The sequence below is a fragment of the Magnolia sinica genome, chromosome 6 (genome assembly GCF_029962835.1).
Source record: "Magnolia sinica isolate HGM2019 chromosome 6, MsV1, whole genome shotgun sequence".
Taxonomy (NCBI): domain Eukaryota; kingdom Viridiplantae; phylum Streptophyta; class Magnoliopsida; order Magnoliales; family Magnoliaceae; genus Magnolia; species Magnolia sinica.
Genome location: NC_080578.1, coordinates 83,369,050 through 83,394,177, shown reverse-complemented (window position 1 = coordinate 83,394,177; position 25,128 = coordinate 83,369,050). Strand labels below are relative to the sequence as shown.

At 40.7% G+C, this 25,128-nt stretch overlaps 1 protein-coding gene across 1 annotated transcript in view; it reads left to right on the top strand.

Moving 5' to 3' along the window:
* Positions 1-24,652, top strand: part of LOC131248947 (NADH dehydrogenase [ubiquinone] flavoprotein 2, mitochondrial) — a 33,917-nt gene extending 9,265 nt beyond the window's left edge. Inside the window, exons 4-10 of the mRNA XM_058249477.1 lie at positions 11,400-11,516; positions 22,453-22,530; positions 22,699-22,804; positions 22,966-23,012; positions 23,512-23,589; positions 23,692-23,757; positions 24,269-24,652. Coding sequence (XP_058105460.1) covers positions 11,400-11,516; positions 22,453-22,530; positions 22,699-22,804; positions 22,966-23,012; positions 23,512-23,589; positions 23,692-23,757; positions 24,269-24,376 — 600 coding nt within the window. The 3' untranslated portion in view covers positions 24,377-24,652. The remainder of the gene's footprint in view (positions 1-11,399; positions 11,517-22,452; positions 22,531-22,698; positions 22,805-22,965; positions 23,013-23,511; positions 23,590-23,691; positions 23,758-24,268) is intronic.
* The last annotated feature ends 476 nt before the right edge of the window (positions 24,653-25,128 follow it).

Here is a 25,128-nt window from a genome sequence, read left to right as displayed (position 1 = left end):
TCCTCCAAAAAAGTCAAGAAGGCCTTTGATAAAAATTTACCTTCATTGTCAGAGCGAAAAACTTTAATGCATGGATAAAAAAATCTGTATTGTATTGGCCGATACGGGCATATTGTGTACATATGGGCTCGATACGATACGCGATACGGGCCTGTATCAGCCGATACAACCCATATCAGTACCGATATTCTGTACCTGTATCGGTCTGGTATAAAAAGGGCAACCCCCCCCTTCCGATCTCCCTCTCCCCTTTATTTGTCATCCAACCTTTCAAATCCCTCAATTGTATCAACCTACAAGGATTTTCGGTGCCATTAACAACTACTTGGAGGATTAAAACATCAAATTTCAACCGATTTGAAGGATCGAAACAGTTTGGGGTCGATTTTGAAAAAAAATGGAAAAAAGGTAAAAAAAAGTCCACATATATATTTTTTTCCCGTTGATCCTTGTTGAAATCCATATTAATGTTTATCTACCAAAAATTACTAGATTTGAAGATTGTTTTGGTCATTTTCGGGGTTTTTTTTTTTGGCATTTACGTCTGATTTTTTTGAAAATTTTGAAAATCATTTAAAAAAAATCCGATCTCAGACCTGGAGAGGGGAACCATTTCCGATTAGATCTACACCAGATCTGATTGGAAAAAAAATTTATTAAATCTGATCTCAGACTTGGAAGGGGGGAATTTTGATAAGATCTACGTCGGCTGAGTAGTTTGGTGTTTTTTTTTTTCTTTAAAATATTAGTACTGACTACTGACTAGTGATACTTCTCGGACATTTAATAGTTAATACTAATTAGTCCAATAGTTGGTATATAGTCATATCAGACTATTAGTAGTGTATGACATCAACAATTTATATATATATATATATATATATATATATATATATATATATATATATATATATATATATATATATATGGGAAAAGGTACTATGCGGTCGAGCTCATGGGAACTTCCCATGAGGTCGAGCTGTGTGGGCCCCACCATGATGCATGTCGAACATCTACCCCATCAGTCAGATGCACCATTCCATGTTGCGCCTAGGTTTCAAAAATCAAGTCAATCCGTGACTTGTGTGGGCCACACCACATACAGAAGTTGAGAGGGGCTACCCTCCATTAAAAAATTCATAATCATTTGTTGGGCCCACCGAGATGTGGTTTGCAAATCTAGCCCATCCATTATGTGTGTCCCACTTGGATGAGGGTTAAGACCAAGTTTCAGACATCCAAATTTCAGGTGGGCCCCACCAAGTGCTTTTATATGTTTTAGGCATGTCTTCACATGCTTTTAGATGGTATGGCCCACCTGAGTTCTGTATATGGCTGATTTTTGGGATATCCCATAATTTAAAGGGGACCCATCAAATGCACGGTGTTGATGGTCGACAAGCGTCATGGTGGGGCCCACACAGCTCGACCTTCCCATGAGCTTGACCGCATAGTACCTTTTCCTTATATATATATATATATATATATATATATATATATATATATATATATATATATAAATCAACACCAAAACTTGCAGTAGGTCAACCCACCAGGACAACATTCTTACCAAAGAATGGTCCGATACACCATTGAATACATGGTTAAAACACAAAAATGATAGATTCGTAAATATCTCATTTTCCCCTATTTTTTCTGATTTATTTATTAATTATTATTATTATTATTTTTGCTTAAAAAAAAAATCTGACCGATACAGGCCGATATGACCCCAATACCATACCCGATGTCGTATTGTATCATTTTTCCACGCGACCGATACTGACATTCAGAACCATGCTTTAATGGGGCATTGGAGTTGAGTAACAATTTCATTATAAAAGGTCTTGAACATATAAAAAACTTTTATGTTTGAATTTCATAAGATAAAATCCATGACATGCGTAAATGATCATCAATGAAAGATACAATATTTGTACCCTACGATAAAATCAACAGTCGCAGGGCCTCAAACATAAAAGTCAATCAATTACAAAAGGACCCAGGCTTCCTCTTAGTCGATATGGGAGGAAACACAGTTCCATGGTACTTAGAGAACTCAAAAGTGTCACAACATAAAGGTTTAATGGCAGGAATAGAAGGAAAAACAAGTTTTAGTCTTGATGGATGCCCAAAACGGCAATGCCATATAGATACAGGCTCCCTATCTAATGACAAAGCGCTCATATGACTAGGAGGGGTATCATCAAGGAAGTAAGATCCGCCTGCGACATTCACCACTCCCACCAATTGTTTGCGTCGTTTGGAGATCTTGAAAGACACAATGGGTAGGAAAGAGTGTTATGGAGCATTGTAATGATTTAGTAAGGGAACTAACTAACAACAAATTCAGGGGAAGGGAGGAACATGGAGAACATAAGATAACTGAATGTTAGCAGAGATGGTAATGGATCCAATCCCAAATATGGGAGATTGGTTACCATTGGCAAGTGCAACAAAACTAGGCTGATTAGTAGGTTCATAGAATTGAAAAAGATGAAGCTTACTAGTCATATGAGATGTGGCTCCGGAGTCGATGACCCAGGAGGGAGATGAAGAGGACACATAGAGTGCAGTACCTAACTGGGCTAAAGCTTGCACTGGAAGAAGAGAGCGGGTCACGAGAATGGCGGTGCATCAATGCATCGTATGCCTCTCGAGAGATGGTAACTGAGTCACATGAAGCAATCATCCTATGAGGCAAAGCTGAAGGTATTTGAGTCTTCTCAGGATCCGATGATATGTCACTAGTTATATAAGCTCCTCCCCATGAAGGATGCCCAATGAGAGCCCAACATCAATTGATCGTTTGATTAGTGCCACCACAATAAGCACAAGTACGAGGGGAACCATCACGACTACATCCACGTCCACAAAAAAAACATGATTACCACGATTGCCTCTGTCAAGAGCCTGTCCCTTGCCTCAACTATCATAGCCATAGCCAGGAACACTTGGGGTGGTTCAACTTAAAGCTCGAGAACTAGAACCAGAAGCAATAACAATAGGTGTGACAGAAGAAGGACGATCACTAGTTATGAATGCAGATCAACAATAGCAACAGGTGCAATAGAAGACGAGATAATAACTCTCCGAACAAGAGAATAAACAATTGACATAAAGGGGAAGGGCTCTATGGCTATGATCTGACCACGAACACTCTGATATTTTGAATTGAGGCCAGAGGGAAACTGCATGATCCAAATCTCTTCATGTTGTTGTTGGATGAGTTCATGATCTTGAGTACAATGTGGTGGTAGAAGGTGGTATATATCCAACCCATCCCACATACCACGTAAGATAGTGAAGTACTCTAGGTTTCTAAATTCTTGTTGAAACTTATGTATGTCCGAAGTCAACTTGTACACCTTGGATATGTCGCAATCTTCAGAATACATGTCTCGAATAGTATCCCATATCTTCTTAGCCAATGTTAAAAACATAATAGAATTGCTAATGGTACACTCTAGATTGTTTAGAAGCCAAGCCATGACCTGGTAGTTTTCGTTTGTCTAGATTTTAAATCCTTCATATGTCAAATCTGGAGGATCGTCCAAGATATAAGAAAGTTAATTCCTTCCTCCCAAAAAAGAACTTGACGGATTTTGCCCATTGCAGGTATTGGTAATTGTTTCCATTCAACTTGACGGTTGTAATCAACGAGGTGTGAGAATTGGAAAGCCCCCATAATAGCACTGGTAGTGAGTTTGTCTTCCGTGCTAGGTCGAAGAAGGGGAGATGCTAGGTCGAAAAGAGGGGTAGATATATGGACAACACACAAACTATCCAAATCACACACAAATGGTAGATATATCCAATTTTCAGTGTATAGCCAAGAGCCTACATAGTCCAGATATTAGAAACTTCCACGTAACAAGCTTAAAGCTAAGAGGAATTAGAAGAAACTTGTCCAAAAAGATGTTGGACAACAACCCTCCAAAACTGCTGGTGACCACACACACACACACACACACACACACACAAACGGCTGAACTGCACCATAAAATCCCAAAAAAACCATGAACAATCCAATATTTGAGCAAAAAACTCTTATGGGCGGTCAATACTAGTCAAACCGACCAACCCCATGATGGCATTCTTCCGAAAAAACCATTCAATTAGAAGGAATCTCCGAAAAAACTTGAAATGGACCATTTCCAAAAAATACCTTGGAGAGCCCGAAACTCACGGTAAACATGCTCAGAAAAATCCACAAAAATCACCACAGACCTAAAATCAAGATCTATCAAACAATACCCTTAATTTTCCACATGGCAGTACGGATAGTGTACATGCTAACGTCAGCAAAATGCAATGGCTGGAAACAAAACAGCAAGTTGAATCATTGCTTTGATACCGAAGTAGATTGGAGAAGAAATCAGTAGGAGCGGAAGAGAAAGTGTAGAAATAGAGAGAAGGAAAAGATGGCTAGGGCAACAGTTGTATGCGATGCTCCACACAACTCTCATAACATTAAAATAAAACTACAAATGGTGCTCCAATAGTGTACAAGGTACACACACACAAAGTATGTAGGTATGCAAACAATCACGAGCACCAATCAACAGCGACTCTAAAGTATCTACTCCTATGCTCCATTGATGAATTCAATGCACCATCCCTTTTCATGATTTGCTAGAATTTTTTTGTTCAAGTAGAAAGAGGTGAGAACAATGTACGGACCAAATAGAAACATCATGTAATCAGCATGGAGTTCCCATATAAAGACAAGATCTTGTTCAACTGTTCATAGCAAGCAGGTCATCATCTCATTGACCACTGGAAATTAGAGCCTAAATTGAAGAAACCAATTTTCCAATATGCATGCCATATTTGTAACCCAAATTTAATCTCGAAAGAGCCATCCAATATGAAGAGTATCTTCCAAATTGAATAAAAAGGACTGGACAGATTCCAGCAGTCTGCTAGTAGTTTCAAGAGAAGAACCACTCTTCTAAAACAAAAACAGAGGAAACCTAATGAGAAAGCTTCTATTCATGCAGTAAGTCATTTTAAATCATAGCTTATGTTAGGCTATATTCATAACATATAAACAGCGCTAATATCCAAGTTTCTGAGCCGAAAACGGATACATCTTGGCCGCACAACCCTCAGATGGGTCCCAAATGGTCTCACAAGTTGACCAATTGAGGAGGGGCACCGGTTAAAAGATTTGGCAAATCCAACTGTCCACGTTGAAGATCTTGACCATGTCAATGGTCCAGATTGGCCTGTGTTACGTTCTGGATTAGATCCAATGTCTGATGACAGATCTGGACCCAAATCAGTGGTTTGATTGGACTGCGGGGTCCACAAGTCCATAGGATTTACTATTTAGTTAGTTGTTAGAGTTAGCATGGATTGTTGCACAATTTTTGCGTTAGTATTTTCTGCACTTATTTTGTGAGCCACTTTTTTGTTATCAAACGATGTCTTAATGACGTGAAATTGGTCCTGTGTGAAAGCCTATTAAGTTAGCTTTCAAATGAGGCCAGGATTATGCAATTCTCATATGATTTTGTGAGTTATGGCCAATTTAACAAAAGTGTGTATGGTTGTGGTGGGATTCAGTGGTATTTTGGTCATTTTAATATTTTATTGAAATAGATGGTTAGGATTAGAAATACTGGATGGCTTTTAGACTATATTAGGGTTTCTTTTCCTTTCAGGAAAAAGCATATAAATATGTAAAGAATCTTATATGAATGGCTGATGGTGTGCTTGAATAAAATTTCTTTTTGGTTTCAAGCCTGTATTGCTTTCTCTTGGAATTTGTTGCATTTTTATAGCATGAGTTGCTCCAATTCAAGCATTTGTTGCCGTTTTTTTTTTCTCTTTTATCATAGGTTACTGTGCTTACATCTAATCCAGCCTCTCGTCTATTTTAAGAGGATTTTGTGGTAAATCGTGAAGCTTAGGAACATAGCTAATTCAAAACTTGTCCTTTTTGACTTGGTTCAATCAAAGACACATATAACTCAACTTACTATCATATGAGGACATATTTCCGTATTGGAAATAAACTAAACCAATCTTTAGACTAATTAAACTAGGCTAATAAAAACTAACTTTGACTGGACCAACAACTAATCCAACCATGGTTAGTTTCTAACTCTAGGATCCACCATGGAAACCTTTTCTAAATCATGCACCAGCCAATTTGATTCTTGGTGGACCCCAGATGATGACAACATTAACATGGCTCTAGTTGTGGGTGCAAAGTTGCTGCCACTGAAGTTTGCTTTTTTTCCTTCTTGGATTTTAGGGCCAGCTTGGGAATGGGCAGTGTTTACTCTTTTGACCTTAACAAAAGAAAAGAAGAAGCTAAAGTGGCTCAAAAGAGCCTTTGGCGATGGATGTTTGCCATCTCCAGCGTCTCCACTGTACATGTCGGACTGTCTAGGGCAGTTAGGACTGTTGACCTGGTGGCCGCTAGAATGATTGTAGCCTAAAAATCCCAATCACTTGGTAGTCCTTGTTATCCAATCCATGTAATTATGCTCACTGTATGTGGGGACGTGGCTCTTTTTTTTTTTTTTCTTTAATTTCATTTAGCTTCCATGTGTTGAGCAGTACTTGGATAGCTAAGAAGCTCGATTTCTGCAACTTCTGTTCAACCCCCGGTTCCATCACATGTGCCCACAATATTATTGGTCTGGGTCATGCTAGAAGTGCGCTGTGTGATTATCAATAAAAGAAAAGAAGGGCGTTGTGTCACTGGAGAAGCTATTGGATGGCAAGTCGAAGTCTCCAAGTGGCGAGTCTTGTGATTTAAGGTAGATGTGCCTACAAGGAACATGCATGAGGAATTGGGCTGGTTATCATGGTATTAAAAGCGGTTTTGTTATGGCTGTAAAGGCCGTTACGTAAAGGAAAAGGTCACCCCCATTCCAAGATACAGGGCGAATCAGTCCATTATGAAAAATTGGGCTGTATAGGCCTGTATTAGCCAATATGGGCTGATATGTTCTGTGTTGGCACCCTCATGGGGATGATACACCGGTATAGAATGATATGATCATAAATTGGCCCATTTTGAATTTTTTGTTTCAATTTTTCTCTCCTTTTCCACTTCTTTATTCATGTTAAAAGGAAACCCTGAAACTAAGTTTATACTAGATATAGGATTAGTTTGAGGACCAAAACTCAATTGAGTGGGTTTTGATGAACTTAAGTGGAGTGGACCATACTGGCTGATATTGGAAGGGGTAAACAATCACTTTTTTTCCTCCATTTTTCCATCTTTGTTTTTTTGTATTTATATAACGGGCCCTAATCCACCAAATCATGCTTGAATTGTGTTTGGAGCCTAAATGGTGCTTACGTAATGGGCCTATAATTGTTCATCAATTCATCATTGCTTATATTTGGGCTTATAATCTTTATTCTTATTAATATCTATATTAATACTTCGAAACCTAAATATGGGAGTTTTGCTGTCTTTGAGTCGGTCTCAGTTTAATAGTATTAGTATTAGGCAACCTAAGACAACATTCTTAGCAAAGAATGACCCGTTTCACCATCAAATACATGTTCAAAATCAGAAAAGAATACATATTTTGGATTCTCACAAATCTCCCATTTTTCCGATTCTGGGAGTCTAAGCAAAATGATAGAAGAAAAGCTGTTGTGGCACTGCGGGCCTATCTATTATCCAACCCAGATATATTTGGATTTTCTTTTTAGAAGAAGGGGCACTCTTCAGTGTAACCAGTGCCACCAAAAACTATGTGGTACCAGGAAGATGTGGGCCCATGTGATCCATGCATAGAATCTGAACCGTCCATCATATGATTCAGCGCGTGTTAACTCTAGGGCTCTAAAATCAGGATGACAAGTGAATCAGGTGGGTCACAACACAGGGAACAAGTTGGGACTTGGGAGGGAATGCCAACACTTGATTTGCATGGAGGACTCACCAAGTTGTGCATATAACATTCAGATCCTTCATCTGGTCTGGATGAAGGGTTAGGAAGAAAATTGGGCTGTTTTAAAATTCAAGTGGGCGCCCCTGTTTAAATAAAGGGCAGGCATCTCCTCTCACATTGCTCGGTGTTGTGGCCCACTTGAGTGTTTGATAAGGCCATTTTTTGTCACTTGAGAGTAATATGAGGTGATGCATTTGATGGACGGGTTGGATGGGTTTCATTCATCATGTGGGTCCAATGTTGTCCAATGGCATAAGCGATCCCATGCGATACAAGGCGACTGTCTGCATATGCGATTGCACAGCCCCCAAAACTCTTTTTTTTTTTTTTTTTGGAAAAACAAAATCTGAATTGAAAAACAAAATCTGAAAAATCAAGACAAAATGGAAAATATTATTAAAAAAACTATGGAAAAATTCTACGGGGGCAAGGAATTACTTGTTATAGTTTCATTACCAATTTCATTGAAATTTTGTTATATTTATTACATCTATTAGACTATTAGGCTATAAGAAATCAACTAACAAGTAATCAAATGAATGCATATTTATGGGAGTAAGAGTGTAAAGGGTATTTGTAGGCAAAAGGGGTGAGAAAATGAAACATAAAAAAAGAGTCCGAACTGCTAGGGCACTATGCTATCGCATACCGAGTATGCTATGGCATAATCACGTAATGATGGCTTATGTGGTTGTAGACTTCTCTGTGTGACTGCATAAAGCCCAACAGTCCAAAAACCTCATATTCCACTGGCACATGCAATCCATGCTCTCCAAATGGCATATGCACGGACATTATTGCTTATGACAACATTGTCTGGGTCCCACATCTGCCCGGTACCACCATATGCTTATGGTGGTATCCAGTACCACTTGAGCTAGCACATTTGAAGAATAACAAATTTGTTCAGAGGGATGGAGCCACATCAACTTCTCTAATGTGGGTCTGAAGAGTGTCACATACATTCTCAATCCTTCACAAAAATCCATGGCCTTTGCTGCAATCAGCTCTTTTCTAATAGCCATGCTGGAGAAAGCTTTGGCAACCATGCGTTTCTTATCTCTAAACACGCCCAGAAATACCTCAAAGACCTAGGGACACCAACAGATGAACCAAGGTAGTTTTTCAAAGGACAAAAAACCAACAGATGAAGGTAGCTTCTTACCCCCATTTGAGTAGTTGATGCTTAAGATCTAATATGTAAAAAGAACACACCCAAACACAATCTAGCTATCCAATTGTGGTCATAACAAATTTAAGTGTTTATGTGGCTTCATACCAGCCCTTGTGTGTCCTGCCTTTCCAATGATCGTTGGTTCTTGTTTTTATATGACCCTGTTTTTGTCTACATCAAGATGTTTTAGATATATACATTGGCGCAAAGGTCTTGAAGTGTTGAGGTGTCCTCTCGGCATGACATGCTTCACCTCTAATGTTAAACTCCGACCTTCACAAAAAGCCTGAATGGCTGAATTCTTGTGAGGTGGAGGGATTTGTGGATCTACCATGTGGGTCTCATTCAATCATTCAGCCACATTTCTTCACATGAATCTACAGTAGGGTCATGTGACATGTGGATGACTCAAAGTGGGAGTGGGAGTAGGGAATCGCTTGTTTTTCAAAAGTTAAGCATCTGGGAATCATCTGTTCCATATATACAATTATCTAATAAAAGTTCTCTATGTTCATATGTATAAAAGAGCCATACATGGCCATTAGCCATATGCGTGTTTGAGCTTTCATTGAACATGCCACAATGCTAGAAACAAAAGGATGGCTTGGAAAAAAACTTGGCTGACTATTTTATCCATACACTGGATTTTGTAGTTTAACTGATGAGTGGACAGTCTGGAATTTTGGTCAAGGGAATCTGCATGGTTGGACCCATCTGATGGATACACTGGATCTTGCACACGTGTCACTTTGCCAGATGGTGCGGCGTGTACATGGGCTTCCTAGTACCATGGTGTTCCGTAACGGTAATGGTGACTGTAACGGCCACCACCGTTACCTTTACGATACGGGGCATAACAGTTATTACGGCCCTATAACGGCCGTTACGGTCATTTAAAAAAAAATAAATTGAAAAAAACCTCAAAAAGCCTGTATTTGCCCCATAATGTTGATTTAAAAGTATGAAAAACTTGTATCTGCCCTGTAATTGATCATTACGGGGCTGCTATGGCCTTTATAGGGGACGTAACGTGCCGTTAATGGCAATTATGGGTCATTTTTTCCATAATGGCCGTTACAGCCATTACGACCCCATAACACGTAATGGTTGCCACCGTTACCTTTACGTAACAGCATTTATGGCACACCATGCTTGGTACACACACATGGGCTTAGCAAATCTCTGTGGAAAGGTATATATTGTGAAATTAATAAATTGTATCTCTAATTATTAAAACATACACTTTTATAGAAAGTTCTATTTCTTAGAATCTTTGTAAAGATATGGTTGATCTTAAGATTCTTAAAATAAAGGTTATATGAGTGGTCATCCTTTTTCAGTGATAAAACGGTAATCCCCTTATGTATATAGGGTATGAAAAGCAATGTACCACATCCAAGAGAAAGCAATATACCGCATCTGAGAGACATGTAAATAGGGAATAAAAGTAATATTTTTCCCATTTGGAAAAGCACAGAGAGTTGCTTATTGCTTGAGAGGAAAGTTAGATGGCAGGTTGTTTAGCTCGGGGATGTGTTGAGGTTGGAGCCGTGTGTTAGGAATTCATTATCCCTTTTTTCTTCTGGTTTTTAACAAAACTGTCATTTATAGAAAAAGTGAAATAAAATAAAATAGATTTATTGAGAGGTAGATGGGTTTCATTGCCTCTAGAGTGGACCTGATATATGTAATTTTTACTACCATTTTCTCAAACAATGCTTGTTGTGTTAAATGGTGAAAATATCACAATCAGTTGTGTCAAATAATCTAATCAGCTGTGGATAGATATTGACCAATGCTATAACTGATGGAGAACACTCAATCTCAAATGTTGAGTATATATGCATTAGGAAGCCAACTTGTTATGTTTCACTATGTTAAAACTATGTCGAAGGGAGTCCAACTTAATCAGTTGGAGGCTTCACACATCACCCTGTTCGTTGTGTTCCCCACCTCGCATGAATGACCAAGGCCACAACCCACGAACATGGAATTAATGGAGCCACAGACTGTGTCTGATCTTTGTCGATGGATAACCACATTACCATTAATTGAAGAACTTAACATCTTATTCTATGGGAACCTTTAAAAAAACATCTTATTATATGGGAAAAATTTACTGCTGCATTCACCTTGATGACATGAATGGTTCTATATATAATAATCAGGATTTTCTATTCACAAATATAGGAACATATTGCCTTCTTATTCTGTTTAGTAGTTGCTGTAGAGATGTTTCCCATTTGTTAGTAGACTCAACTTTGATGTGAGATTGATAATTACTTGTATATGTCCAGGTAAAAGAGATATTGTCCCACTATCCTTCAAACTACAAGCAATCAGCAGTAATTCCTTTACTGGATCTTGCACAGCAACAACATGGAGGGTGGCTAACCGTTTCAGCAATGAATACTGTATGTAGTTTATCAATTGTCCATTATTGGTATTCATTTCTCTGCAGCAGTTATCTGCCAGAATGATTTAAAATGGAGAGTGCATTTTGTCTGTGTTATGTTAAGAATAAGAATATCATTTTTTTTTTCATGCATTAATATAGTCATGGTGAGTGGCGGAATCATATTTTGAGATGCTCAGTGGCAGACATGGCATGTTTCAACATTTGATGTTTTGGGTTCAAGTCCAACACCAAAAAAAAAGGGTAACAGAGGGAGGGATTATTTTGTTACATACAATCATGCCTCTTTACAATGTTTCTTGGGAACTGAACACCTATGTGTGTGTTTTTTATTTTATTTTAAAAGATGGAATTTTATTAGCAGGATGAGAAAAACAACAAAGAAAATAAAAGAAGAAGAAGAAACACACCAGCAGAAGGAAAACAGAAAAGGAAGAAGCACAAAGAAGAAAACAAACAAAACACAAATGTCCCACGACTGCAACCCAACCCAACCTAAAACAAAACTTTATGGCGCCCAGTCCCTAAACAGGCATAGGACTCTAGAGAAGACCCTGGCCGTAGACACTCTACTATTACGGAAGCGGCGATTGTTTCCCAACACCTCAACCAGATCGCCCAAATAACAGTTAGAAGGATGACTCTCCATTTTCTTTTCCCAACACCTTCACCAGATTCTCTGTGCTAATTGAAGAATAAAGCTTCCAGGGACAATGGCATCGACCAGGAGACACCAGCAAGACAAAGAACACTCCACCAAGTGTCATTGGAAAATGGGCAATGGATGAAGAGGTGGTCCATTGATTCCTCTGCATTCATACAAAGGAGACATTCAGGATGACAAACCCTCTTCTCCTAAGATTATCAATCGTAAGGATACTATTTCTTCCAGCCGACCAACCAAAGGCTGCCACTTTAGGGGGCACCCCATAGGACCACAACAGAGCCGTCTGAGATGAGGAGGAAGAAATATCTGTTGCTGAGCTGGATATGTAGAAGGATATGATGGAGAAGAGCCCCAAACTTGCAAGAGATCATCTGATGCCATCCTCAGCTCCTGGAGAAGGAGCAAGGGCCTGCAGCCTGGAAATAAGTTAACTCTTGGATTTGAGATTCAAACAATCTACATTTGGTCGGGGGGATCCACGTCCCGGTCCTATCAATAATATGATAGCAATCTCTAACCAAAGCATTTGGGTTAGTGGAAGCCGCAAACAGGTTAGGAAATGAATCAGCAAGTGAAGAATTGCCATCCCACCTATCCAACCGGAATCTGATATTCTCCCCATTACCCATAGAAAAATTGCACCTTTGAAAGACCAGCAGGGCTATTCTCACAATTCCTTTCCAAAGGAAAGATGCACGATATAAGGAAGATTGCTTAGTCCACCAGCCCTGAGTAGGCATGCCGTATTTGGCAGTAATAATTTGCCTCCAAAGATTATTTTTCATTGGAAAATCTCCAAACCCATTTGCCTGGGAGAGCAGCATACATGCTTTCCAGGTTTCTAATGTTGCCCCCCCTCCCTTTTCAGAATAAGGATTACAGACTTCAGTCCACCTAAACAAAGGAAACTTACCACCCACATCTCCAGATTGCCTCAAAAACTGTCTAGAAATTTTGTTGATTTTTCGAATGACCGATTTGGGGCAATGGAACAGGGATAAGAGGTAAGTAGGCAAATTGGAGACGGAAGCCTTAATCAGATACAACCTACCTCCCAAGGAGAGGAGATTCAGTTTCCAGGTTGAGAGTTTACTCTCCATTCTTTCTAACAATCTATCCCATAAAGATAGCAGGGGGTTTGCCGATACACAAGGGTAATCTAAGATAAAGGGTGGGAAATGAGCTTACGATGCAAAAAGAGGCTAAGGAGATAGTTACCTCATTAGGGATATTGATCCCAAAGACTTCACTTTTCGATAAATTAACTTTCAAATCTGAGACCACTTCAAACCAGCAAATAATCATCCCAAGAAAAGTTACCATATTGTCATCTGCTTCACAGAAAAGGAAAGTATCATTAGCAAACTGAAGGCGCGTAATCGGAAAATGAAAAATTTCTATTGAGAACCCAGAAAACCAAGGTATTCCATATCCGTTATGATACGACCGTAAAGGCCGATATGAATAGGTAACGATTGTGACCGTTACACTATACGGGGGTGAAACGGGGCAGTCGATTTTTTGGAACTGTATCGGTCGTTACAAGGGCCGTAACAATTGTCACGGGGCATAACGACCGTAACCTCATAACTGTTGAAAAACGACAACTTTTTTCTATGAAAATTTATTTTTTCCTTATTTTTTCATTTTTCTCATTCCATAAAAATTTCCACATCGTTTTACAGCAGATTTCGACCCCTCGCACTATAGTTTTTAGGATTAAAAAGGTAGATTGAAGTGATTTGGGCGAATAGAAGCTCTGATGGCCATTTTTTCAAAAAAAATGATGAAAGTGGTATATATGCATTTTTTTTTTTTTTCTGATTTCTATTTCTACTTCTTGATTATAATGTGTAAAAATTAGAGACAATGATATTCATAAATTCATTAAACAACCCAATACAACACTCACTAAAGAGTGGACCATTATGCTACCATAAACATGTTCAAAACAAAAAATGAATACAAATTTAGAATATTTACATTATTTTAAAATTTTAAGATATTTTTTCAGAATATTTCAGACAAAAAGTTTTTTAGAACCGTTACGGGGGTTGTAAAGGTCGTTACATCCCTATATTGGTCGTTACTACCGATACCCGTATCAGTAACGATGGTGATCTTTACGCCACTGTTACTGATGCGGAATACCTTGCAAAAAACAGACCCATGTCTTGACCCCTCAACAACATCCTACTTCACGCTTTGGAAACAATAACAAAAAGAAAAGGCGACAAAGGGTCACCTTGCTGAAGCCTTCTTGAAGGTCTGAAATACCCAAATGGAGCCCCGTTGATCAGAATAAAAAATTTGGGAGAGGAGACGCATAGTCTAATCCACACCCTCCATTTGTGACCAAACCCCATTCTTTCCAACATGTAATCTAGGAAGTCTAGTCAACGTGATCATAAGCTTTTTGGAGATCCAACTTACAAATGATCCTCACCTTGTTGGCTCGAGCACAAGAATGAAAGCATTTATTTGCGATCAGTACACAATCTAAGATTTGACGATTATTTACAAATGCAAATTGGAAGGGAGAAATGATAGAGGGAATTACATTTGAGAGCCTCTGACTCAATTCTGGAGATAGTTTTATATGGACTACCATGAAGACTAACTGAACGGAAATCCTTAAACTTCCGCGCGCCTTCGATTTTAGGGATTAGAGCTAAAGAATGTACTATCCAATTATGTGACCGACCTATTATTCTCAAAGAAGTCCATCACAAAAGCGATGAGATCTTGAGAATAGGCAATTGGGAATCCATCTGGGCCAGGGGCTTTATCGCCGCCTAGATTTTGAATTGCCTCCTTAATTTTGTCAATTTCTACATTTTTTTTTTCTAGGTATCCAATATCTGCCTCTTCCGAAGAACGAATTGGAAGGTTATCAATACAAGGGCAAGACACTTGATTTGAGGAGAGGAGGTTGGAATAAAAGTTAACAATTGATTGAGAAATGGCAGATTTATTCGTAACAATGACCTCGTGAATGCAAGGGGAAGAAATTGAATTCGATCTGGCCCTAGCATTAGCCATACTATGAAAAAAACTTAGTATTACGATCTCCTTCCTTTAACCAAGTGGCCCTAGACCGCTGATGCCATTTAATCTCTTCATCTTTTAGTATTACGATCTCCTTCCTTTAACCAGGTGGCCTTAGATCGCTAGACCGTTGATGCCATTTAATCTCTTCTTCTTCTTTGAGTTTGGCACAGTAGTCAGCTGAGAAGGAATTCCTTAATTCAAGTTCCTCCTCAGAGATCTGACCCGCTTCCTCTGGAATATCAATATCTTGAATTGCATTTAGCAATTTCTCCATCTCAACTTCTCTTTGGCCAAACACCTCTTTATGCCATAACTTTAAATAATTTTTTAAACCTTGAAGTTTTTTTTTTTTAACAGAGAGAAGCCAACACGCATGGAGAGAATTCCACCAATGTGCAATTAGCTCCCTGAATCCCTCAACTTCCAACCAAGCTAGCTCAAAACGGAAAGGTTTGGGGCCCCAATTAATCTATTTGGTTTCAAGAAAAATTGGGCAATGTTTAGAAACCGATCTCGACAATCCTCTTTAGCGAGCAAAGGAAAATCAGTGAATCCACTCCGGGGAGACTAAGAATCAATCAAGGAGGGACAAAATAGGGGGCGATCGACCGTTAGACTAAATAAACTTGACGCTCCCCATGGGCAGACTGTCCAATTTTTCATAAGTAAAGCGAATAACATTAAAATCGCCCCCCCCCCCCCCCCAAGGAGATTCCATCTGTTAAGGACAAACGAAAGCTCTATCGGGGGGAACCATATACACCCGAAAACATCCATCTAAAACTCGAGGCAGACTCGCGGAAAACCGCATTGATGGAAAAATGGCTTATCCAACAATCTTCTAGAGAGCGAGTGGAGATACCCCACATAAGAAGAATACCGCTAACGATACCTCTATCTACATAGCTCAGCTTTGTTTCCTGCAAAATAGGAAGATTATAACGAAAACACATTTCCTTAACCTAGCCTCACTTATGAGGGCAACCCAAATGTCGCACATTCCAAGACATGATCTTCATTGGTCACTTTGTGAACCCTTTCTTCCCTTCCTCTCACCTCTAGGAATAACTTCTAGGAGGTGGAACCCCCAAATTCGACGACTCTCGGTTCTGCTGAATGCCTTTGATTTGCACCCTTCCCCCCATAAATCCTTTAACTGTAACCTTTAGACTCTCTGCCACGAGTTTGAAGAGGGCAATATAATCTTCATCATTATTCCCAAACACCACTCCCAACGATCTCCCAACATGGCCCACTACCTCCCTAACCCATCCTTTCTTCTTTATGAAGACCTTTCAAGGTCTATGTAAGGATGGAGGGAGGGGTATCCACACTCTGATCACCCCTGGGATTGTCATAAACATAGGAAGCCCGAATAGGAGAAATGACCAAAATTTCCTCGGCTGACAATTGCGACAAATCGTTGTCCCCTTGAAAGTGGAGCAGATCCTGTTGCATTGGAACTAAGGCCAGGGAGCTATCCTTGTCGACAAGCAAAGGATCGGAAAGAGTCATAAGGGTTAGCGAATTTTATTTTATTTATTTTTCTTTTTTTGGGGGTGACAAGCATCAAGGTCCATGGGGGATTGCTTGTGCTACTAGAGGGGGAATCCCTGCTCAAAACAAACTTCTCTAGGGTTACTCGACTGGATTCACTAGGGACCTGGTCTTGGAACCTCTTTGGATCTACATACTCAACTGGGTCAAGAACACCCATGTGTTGGGGCTTCCTCTAGGACTCAAACCAATTTTCTTCTTCTGAACTGAAGATCGATCCCTCAACTAGATCCTTTTCCTTCCTCAACAAGTCAACTGCTTCAACAAAAGGTCCCAGAGCTTGAGAAATGTCTATTTCAGAAGAATCGGAGTCGACAATAATAGCGTCATTGATCGCCCTTGTCTTGACTTGCCACATGTCCGAAGCTGCTAGTAGAGATGACTGGAAAACAATAGGATACAACCACGTATCGGGCATGAGGCCAGTGTAACCGATTGACACGTCTTCAGCTCATCCATCGAGGTAACCCCCAAATCTTCTCGAGAAAAACTAACATTGAAGGGTTCTGACTTTATCAGGACATTTGAATTGAAAACGCTTGAAATATCGACAGCTAACATATGGCCAGGCGAAACGTACATCATTTTCTCACGGGAAGGCTAGCGGTTCCAGATAAAATTGTCCAGGCTTTCGTGCACACATGACGAGAGGGGAGGCCGTATACTCAGGGGCAGAGGTATGTGTCCTTCATCCGGATAGCCAACATCATGGCACACGCGAGGAAGACTTTCGCATGCATGAGTATCCTCCTTTGGTGGACTACAGGACATCGACCTTGGTGATCCCTCTTCCATGGCGGTTAGGACTCAAGGCTGGGGCGGATGAAGGGGTGGAGGATGCGGCGGTTGGCCAGACGTGAATCCCTCGCTCGGTCCTTCCGAGCACTCGTGACTAACTAGGATCTCAAGGGATTTAAGTCCCACCTTGATAAAGAAAGAAGGAGCATTGATCATCTTCTTCACCTTGATGAGAAGCTGGATAAAGTGGAGATTCTCCCACATCTCAATGACTCGATCGATCTAAATCAGTTCCCCCAAACAAGACCCCAAAATGGCGAAAACTCCGGAAGCCAAAATTCGATCGTAATATTATGGAAGACAAACCGGGTTATCTCAGACCCAAGGGGCGACCATTCCGACCACTTGTAGATCTCGTTCATAGGCACCACCTTGTGGAGCTTACTGATTGGAATGACTTGATCAATATCAACACCTGGGAAAATGGAAACCCAAATAACATCTTCCAACAAAGGCTAGATGACAACATTATTAGGACCAAACGAATAGAAGTACTGGAACCACATGAGGAGATATTGAATGGAGGTTCCTCGGTGAATGGATACCACCACAGACCATTCGAAGTACTCCACTTTGAGGATAACATAATCCGACACCCTAATGGAAGGAAACCTCCTAGGGAGATCAAGTTCGCAGACAAAGTTTGGGCAAGGAGAGATAGGATGCAAATTGGTTGGAGGAGACGGATGGGGCATAGATGTCGCGGGCATAGAAGGGATGATAATGCAGGTAGGATCAAAAGAAATATGGGCAAAGGGAGTAAGGCTAGGACCTTGTGGTTGCAACACTGTAGTTGAGGAATTATTAAGGTCCTCTTCTATTAAGGCTTCCTTGAAAGGCCTCCCACGGTGAGCTAGAGAGGCAAAGACCCCTTCTCCAACCTTGGTGAAGTGGTAGCAAAATGGACACGGTGCAACGACCGACAAGGAGGCAGTGGACCTGCCACCTTGGCCGTTTCAAGGTTAGCCTTCACTGGCCTAAAATGAGCCACATTAACCTGAATCTCCTTCCCATAGAACATTTGACTTGTCATTTTAGCCATAGCCGAGTGCACCTCATCGTCGGAGTTGAATCTCACAAACGCAAATTCCCTATAGATACCCGTCTCTTTCTCCTTTGGAATCACAACCTTCCTAACTGTGCCAAAATTTCCAAAAACCCTTTGGAAGTGAATTTCCATCCATTCTTCCGAAAAGTTTGCAACATACAGCGTACGGAGAACCCGAAAAGGACCGATGGGGTTCCCATAGGGACTCTGCTTAGACCTCTTCTTCGAGCACACTATAGTCCACTCCTCCACCGGGGTTGCAAATCCCCAAGGAAAGGATTGTCTTCGATCAGAGTGACGCCCATAGTAGATGGCAGATCCGTCTACCTTAGCACCATCACCCACAGGCAGGGTAGGGTTACAAACATACCTTCTATTAGAATGGGGATTGGAGCTCTTGCGTGTGCGGTATTCCCACACAAAATCTCCATTTAAACTCTCATCGCTACAGTGGGATTGAGAAAGGGAATGGCGGGCTGACGATCGTTTGGAGGCCCTAGAGGAGGGTCTCAAAGATCTCAAAACCCGGTCCACATGCAGCGGAGGGCGGCTTTCCGATCCTTTTCCCTCTTCTAACTCTTTTTCTTTCTCATGGCAGCTTTCCGATCCTCTTCTCCTTAACACCTATGTGTTGTGCTACTTCATTCTCTTGCCGAGGTTTTAAGGGCAATTTATTTATTGGGCGTTGTGCTACTTCGTTCTCTTGCCGAGGTTTTCATTCATTCGAGTGGGTGAGGATTCTAGAGTGTGGTAGTTGTCTCCTCAAGGAATCTTCTCTTGAAAGCCTTTTGTTTCTTAGCTTCTCCCCAGTTGGCCATTCAACTGGATGGCTAATGGCAAGAAGATGCTTGATTGCCTCCATCATAGTGAACAGTCTCCCAAGCATAAATTTTTCCTGTGCTTGCGCTGGCCTTGAGAGATAAGTTGCAGAGGGTGTTGTGCGGAAGTGATGCTGGTTACACAATAACAATTTGGGCAAAGCACCCTGCTCTGAGTGGGTTTATTATCAGGATGGTGGATTACTGCAGTTTCCGTTCCTTGGGCTAGGCTGTGAGAGACGACTCTACTCTCTGGTTGACTTACAGATTATAGGCTAACTGATAGAACTTAAGAAACTGTTGCTGGAAACATGCAGGCTTAACAGAGCACGCTGATGCAAGATACAAGTTGGTTGGCCAAAAGGAGCAGGCTAGAAGGTAGACCTGTTGGCCAATAGAGAGCAAAAAAGAAATGGTGTGGTGGAGTTTGCTGTAAAATGAGCAGGGCCTCCCCTTTCGTGCCAGAGGATAAGCTGCTGAAGAGCTGAGCATCCCGCTATTTATAACCAGAGAGGGCCTGTTGGTGCTGGGCAAATCTAAGTGAACCGCATAACTGCCAGTATGTTCGGATAAAACAAATGGGATGCTGACACTTTAGAGACATGATGGGGTTGTCCCCTTGTAGATGGCAGACAAACTGGTATGCCAGTTGGACCAATGAGAGTTTAGATCCCGCTAATGCTGGTATGCATATGATGACGCTTGAAGGGGACTACTCTAATGGATGGAAGCTTCCATGAGAAATGTCGTACCAAACTTATGGTCTATGCTCTGCCAGTTTGCATGCAAAGTGGCAAGCAACATTAGACTGCTGAAAAGAAATGATGTTATTTACTCCTTTAAGAAAATGCTCAGAACTCTTCTTTCAACCACTTTGAGTTGAGGGTCTTTGGAGAAAGGATTGCGCCAGGTCTTCAATGGCAATTTCTACCCTGTTGGGCTTGTGCCTTTGGTCTCAAAACCAGTGACATCGGCCCTGTTGTAGTTTCAGGGTTGTCGGATCTAGAGAGTAACAACCAAATAACAGTGCAACTCGGATCGGTGGAAGAATGATGGCCATCAGGTTTGGAGAGTAGCAGTTTTGGCCCATAAAAAATGTGCACTAGGCCTGGAGAGCAGCAACATCAGCTATGTCTGAATGTTAGGTTTTCTGGATCCATTGTTTTAAATAGCGGTAGTGTGTTGTGTAGCTGCAGCCTGTAGCATGTAGTGTAAGCTACACGATACTTCTATTTTTTAGTTTAAAAATATAAAAAAATATGATAAATAGTAAGACAAAAAGCCCTAAAAGGTGATTTTTTTTTTTTCCAAGTATAAGCATGTTCAAACAAGTTACTAATTATCATATATCAAAAGCCAATCCACAAATATAAACCAAATGAAATCATTATCACATCAACAACTTTCTAAGTGAACCACTTTAATTAATAATGTCTAACTGAAACCACAAGTTATGAGTATGAAAAGAAATTAAAATCCCATTGGTTGAGAGTATTAAGTACAAAATACAAAATACAATTATCATTTCTAAAAAAAATGTAGTGTACGTTGCATACACTACGAACCAAGCCATTGGCCCATAAGAGTGCAGCTAGGAGCCTAGGATGGCCAGAAGAAGAGTGGCACGTCTGGAGAGCGAAAACGTTACCTACTCTAAAAGGTGCTTTAATCGAAGGGTTCAAAATCAAGGATGTCTAATATGGAGAGGTGCAACCCAACAATAGTGCAAACTAACCAGGGTGGCCACAATGAGAGTGTGAAGATGCCAACAATAGTGTGCCCATAGTGGGTGGAAAGATGCAGGTTGGATCTGTAGAGTAGAAACCTCATTTGGGTGGTTGGACGTTCGCACAAGGGGTGGGTGCTAGGATGTACCCATTTAGTACAGAAGACTATTGGCCTTGGTTGTTTTGGAATCATCGTCTTTTTGCAAGATTCTTTGTTAGATTCCAAAGTTGAGTAGGGGGTCCTTTTAAGGGAACAGGTAGAATCTTGTGGCATCTTTGCCAAACTACGCCTTGTGTTAGGGTTTGGAAAGAGAGAGACTTACAGAATGAACACTTTCATTTATGGGTGTATACATTGAGCAACCTTTTTTGGTGTTACATTATTATTAATAGTGAAGGAAAAGAGTGGAAACATTTAAGTGGTTGTGTCCTCCGATAGGTGTTTGGAGTTAAATTTTGACGACGACTCTTTTGGGAAAGGGTTATTGTGGCATTGACAACATCCATAGAGATGATAAGGGCAGTGTGCACAGGGTGTTCCTGGTCTGGCTGGGTGGTGGGAGGTGAATGAGGTGGAGCTGTGGAGGTTCATGCTCTTAGAGAAGGGTGAAGGATCTTCAATAAAAATGGGGCGCTTATATTGTTGTTGGATAGGCTGTAAGATACATCCTAAGGACGCCATGTGAAAACATGACTGTTTCCACCTTCCCACCACATTTGTCAGAGTTTCGTAAGCATCTTCTGGTGCATCTTACATGAACTAATGTAGAAAAAGCACCATCAGGTTGGTGTAATGGTTGGTTCAAAAAGAAACAGCATGTTCTGCTCCTTATTCTAGAATGATATTAGCTCATTCACTCATTTCTTTTCCAAAACCCCGCGAACCATGATCATGGTTTTAAGACTCGTCCGAGTTGGGTGTGACTCAGACTAGTTGACTTGGATTTGGCGCTACCCGATCCCGTTCGATACCACGAATTGCTCCCTGAAGTCACCCCTAACTTGGGCAAGTTGGGCGGATAGGCCCCCCTGAGTTGGGGCAAGTCGCGACTCACCTCGAGACCGAATGAGTTCATCAAAGTCTAGAAACCATGTCTATGATATTGGAGATTTTCTTGTAAATCGAGCCACTAGTTGTTTAGATGACTTTTGCATGAAAAATTGCTTTGAATTTTATTGCCACTCTTTTTTGTCCATTTTCTAACAATCTCTACTTATTTTGTGGTCATTTGGATGCTATGTAATTTAAGTTACTATGACGCATCCAGGTAGCTAAAATTATTGAAGTTGCCCCTATTCGTGTATATGAGGTCGCCACATTTTATTCAATGTTTAACCGAACAAAGGTGCGCGTTCTCTTTTGACCCTTCCCTTTGTGCTTCAGTTGTATTTGTCAGTATGATCAATTGGGTTGCTTTAAGCTGCAAGTAAAGGATGTTGTGCACATTTATTTATGCATGCATGTACATGCATCTGTTGGCTTGTTTTTTTCAATTTGTCCATGTGCTGGCCAGGTAGGCAAGTATCACCTATTGGTTTGTGGAACGACACCTTGTATGATACGTGGTTCGCGTGAAATAGAAGAAGCTTTGCTAAAGCACCTGGGAGTGAAGCGCAATGGTGAGTCATTTTTTATGCAGCGGACACCCTTTTCTACCTATCGAAATGCATTACCATAGTCATCTTTGACTTCCACAACTTCTCAATGGGTGTAACTAGAAAATAGGATGAAGTTTGAACTTTGATTGTGTGCCAACTCCCATGTTATTTCTTCTGTACAGAGGTAACAAAGGACGGGTTGTTCTCTGTTGGGGAGATGGAGTGCATGGTAAGAACTTTTCACTAGCATCATCATGATGCTTTTTCTTTGTATAGAAATTCAAAAAACCACCTCCTTTTAGTCTGAAGCTAGCCAGCTTTTCCAATGATACTGGTCAGCTTGGTCCATTTGCCCAGATGACACTGAAAATGGGTTTTTTCCTAAAGGGCATTGCTTTAAATGTTTTCCAATGGTGTGTTTGGATGTAGCGCCAAACTGCGGTAGGTGAGGCGCCATATCCAACATGGTAGGCTTGCATTTGGTGTGTTGAAAAAAGAACCAGCATTTAGCTGGTTACATCTTTTTTCCACTCCAAGATGCAAGTGGGACAATGTACTAACATATGCCAGTTGTAATTTGGTGTTAGCCTCTCATGTTGGCCTTGTGAACTAAGTTCCAAGTATTCAATGACTAATCTAGCTGGTTTGGCATAGATAGGTGAAAAATGACATATGCACTTTTAACCTTGGTGGTTTTTTTTTTTTCTTCTGGTTTCTTGTTTTTGCAGGGATCTTGTGTAAATGCTCCTATGATTACCGTGGCTGACTACTCCAAGAGTTCAGAAGGATACACTTATAACTACTATGTTGGTCCTCAATTTAATCTCTTTTGTAGCAAATTTGGGGATTCCAGTCCTCTCTGGTGATCGCCTTCACTGAACATAACTCATTTCTTCCATGCAATACAGGAAGATGTGACTCCGAAGAGAGTTATCGAGATCGTAGAGATGCTGAGAAAGGGAGAGGCCCCTCCGGTAGGTTGGCTGAGCACGTCTGGTCAACCTCAGTTTATTTCTCATCACACGTTGTTTTAATCATAGTTCACGACTCGAAACTCGGCCGAGTCAACTCAAATTGGCGAGATTTTGAGCCCTATCTTTAAGAAACTCAATTATGGCACCGGCTTGGCCCTGACTTGTGGAGCTTTGGGCCAAGTCACTCGCCCTGCGAAATTGGTTTTTAATTGAAAAGAAAAAAACTACTGTAAGGAACGTGGAATTCAAACCGACGACCTCTATTTATTAATGGATATACGCTCCACCAGCAAGCTAATAATGACTTTCTTATTTCGGATTTTTTAATACTTACACCATATGCAATTATTTAAGTATTCATTATTATTTCTAAAGTTTAATTTATATTTATTGACTATCGAGTAGAGTCGGGTTGAGTCTTCAAGTTGACCAACCTGGATGAATATCAAGTTTGTGTTTTTAAACTATGGTTTTAATGGAACCATCAGTGACTCCTTTTTCTATATTGCAGGTTGGCACACAGAATCCACAGCGTATAATGAGCGGCCCTGAAGGAGGGAACACCACTTTGCTGGGGGAGCCGAAGCCGCCTCCATGCCGTGACCTTGATGCCTGCTAGAGCACTGCAGGAAATGTGTCTCCAATAATCCAAAACTTGGAATATTTTTTGGCTTTGCTTCCCTGTTCTGGAAGCTCTGGTAGTGTTTGTGCTGGACCCCTGCTTTCGGTTCCCTACCAGCATGGCTTTAGGTAGAGAGATTAATTGAAATTCTGTGAAATTTTCTTTTGGTGACCCAAGTTTGGGAATTCCTTCGGTGAAAGATCAGTGACGGAAAATATGGTGAAATTTACCAGAAATTCGGGATCATGAAATAAAGTGGGAGGATTGTGTACACATCACCTTTGAAGATGTTGGCGGGCCAGGTTTCTGCCTTTTTTGAAAAACCCGTATTTTGAAATGCATTCAGTGCCCAGGAAAGTTGGGTGAAACTAAATAGATGGTCCAGAACGGTCATTTGGTTGTCCGCATGTTGGGGCATGCTAACATCGACGATGTGCCGCCACTGAACTTTGGTCCTTTCAGTTTCTAGTTCATCTGTCAAAATTATACTGGGCTTTTTGTGTGAATAAGCCCGTAGGTTGGGGTGGCATCAATGTCCTGTAACGAGAATCAGGCCGGCCCTCTTATAAAGGTGGGGTAGGCATTTGCATGGAATTTGAATGGTTGGCCATCTTTTCTTCAGTTGCCCAACTGTGTTCATATATTTGTGGCTCATTTGTTGAGTGGACCAATCAAATTCCTGCACCTGGGATGTACATGTTGGAACCCATCTGTTGAATGATTTGGATCAAGATCCAAATCATTCAACA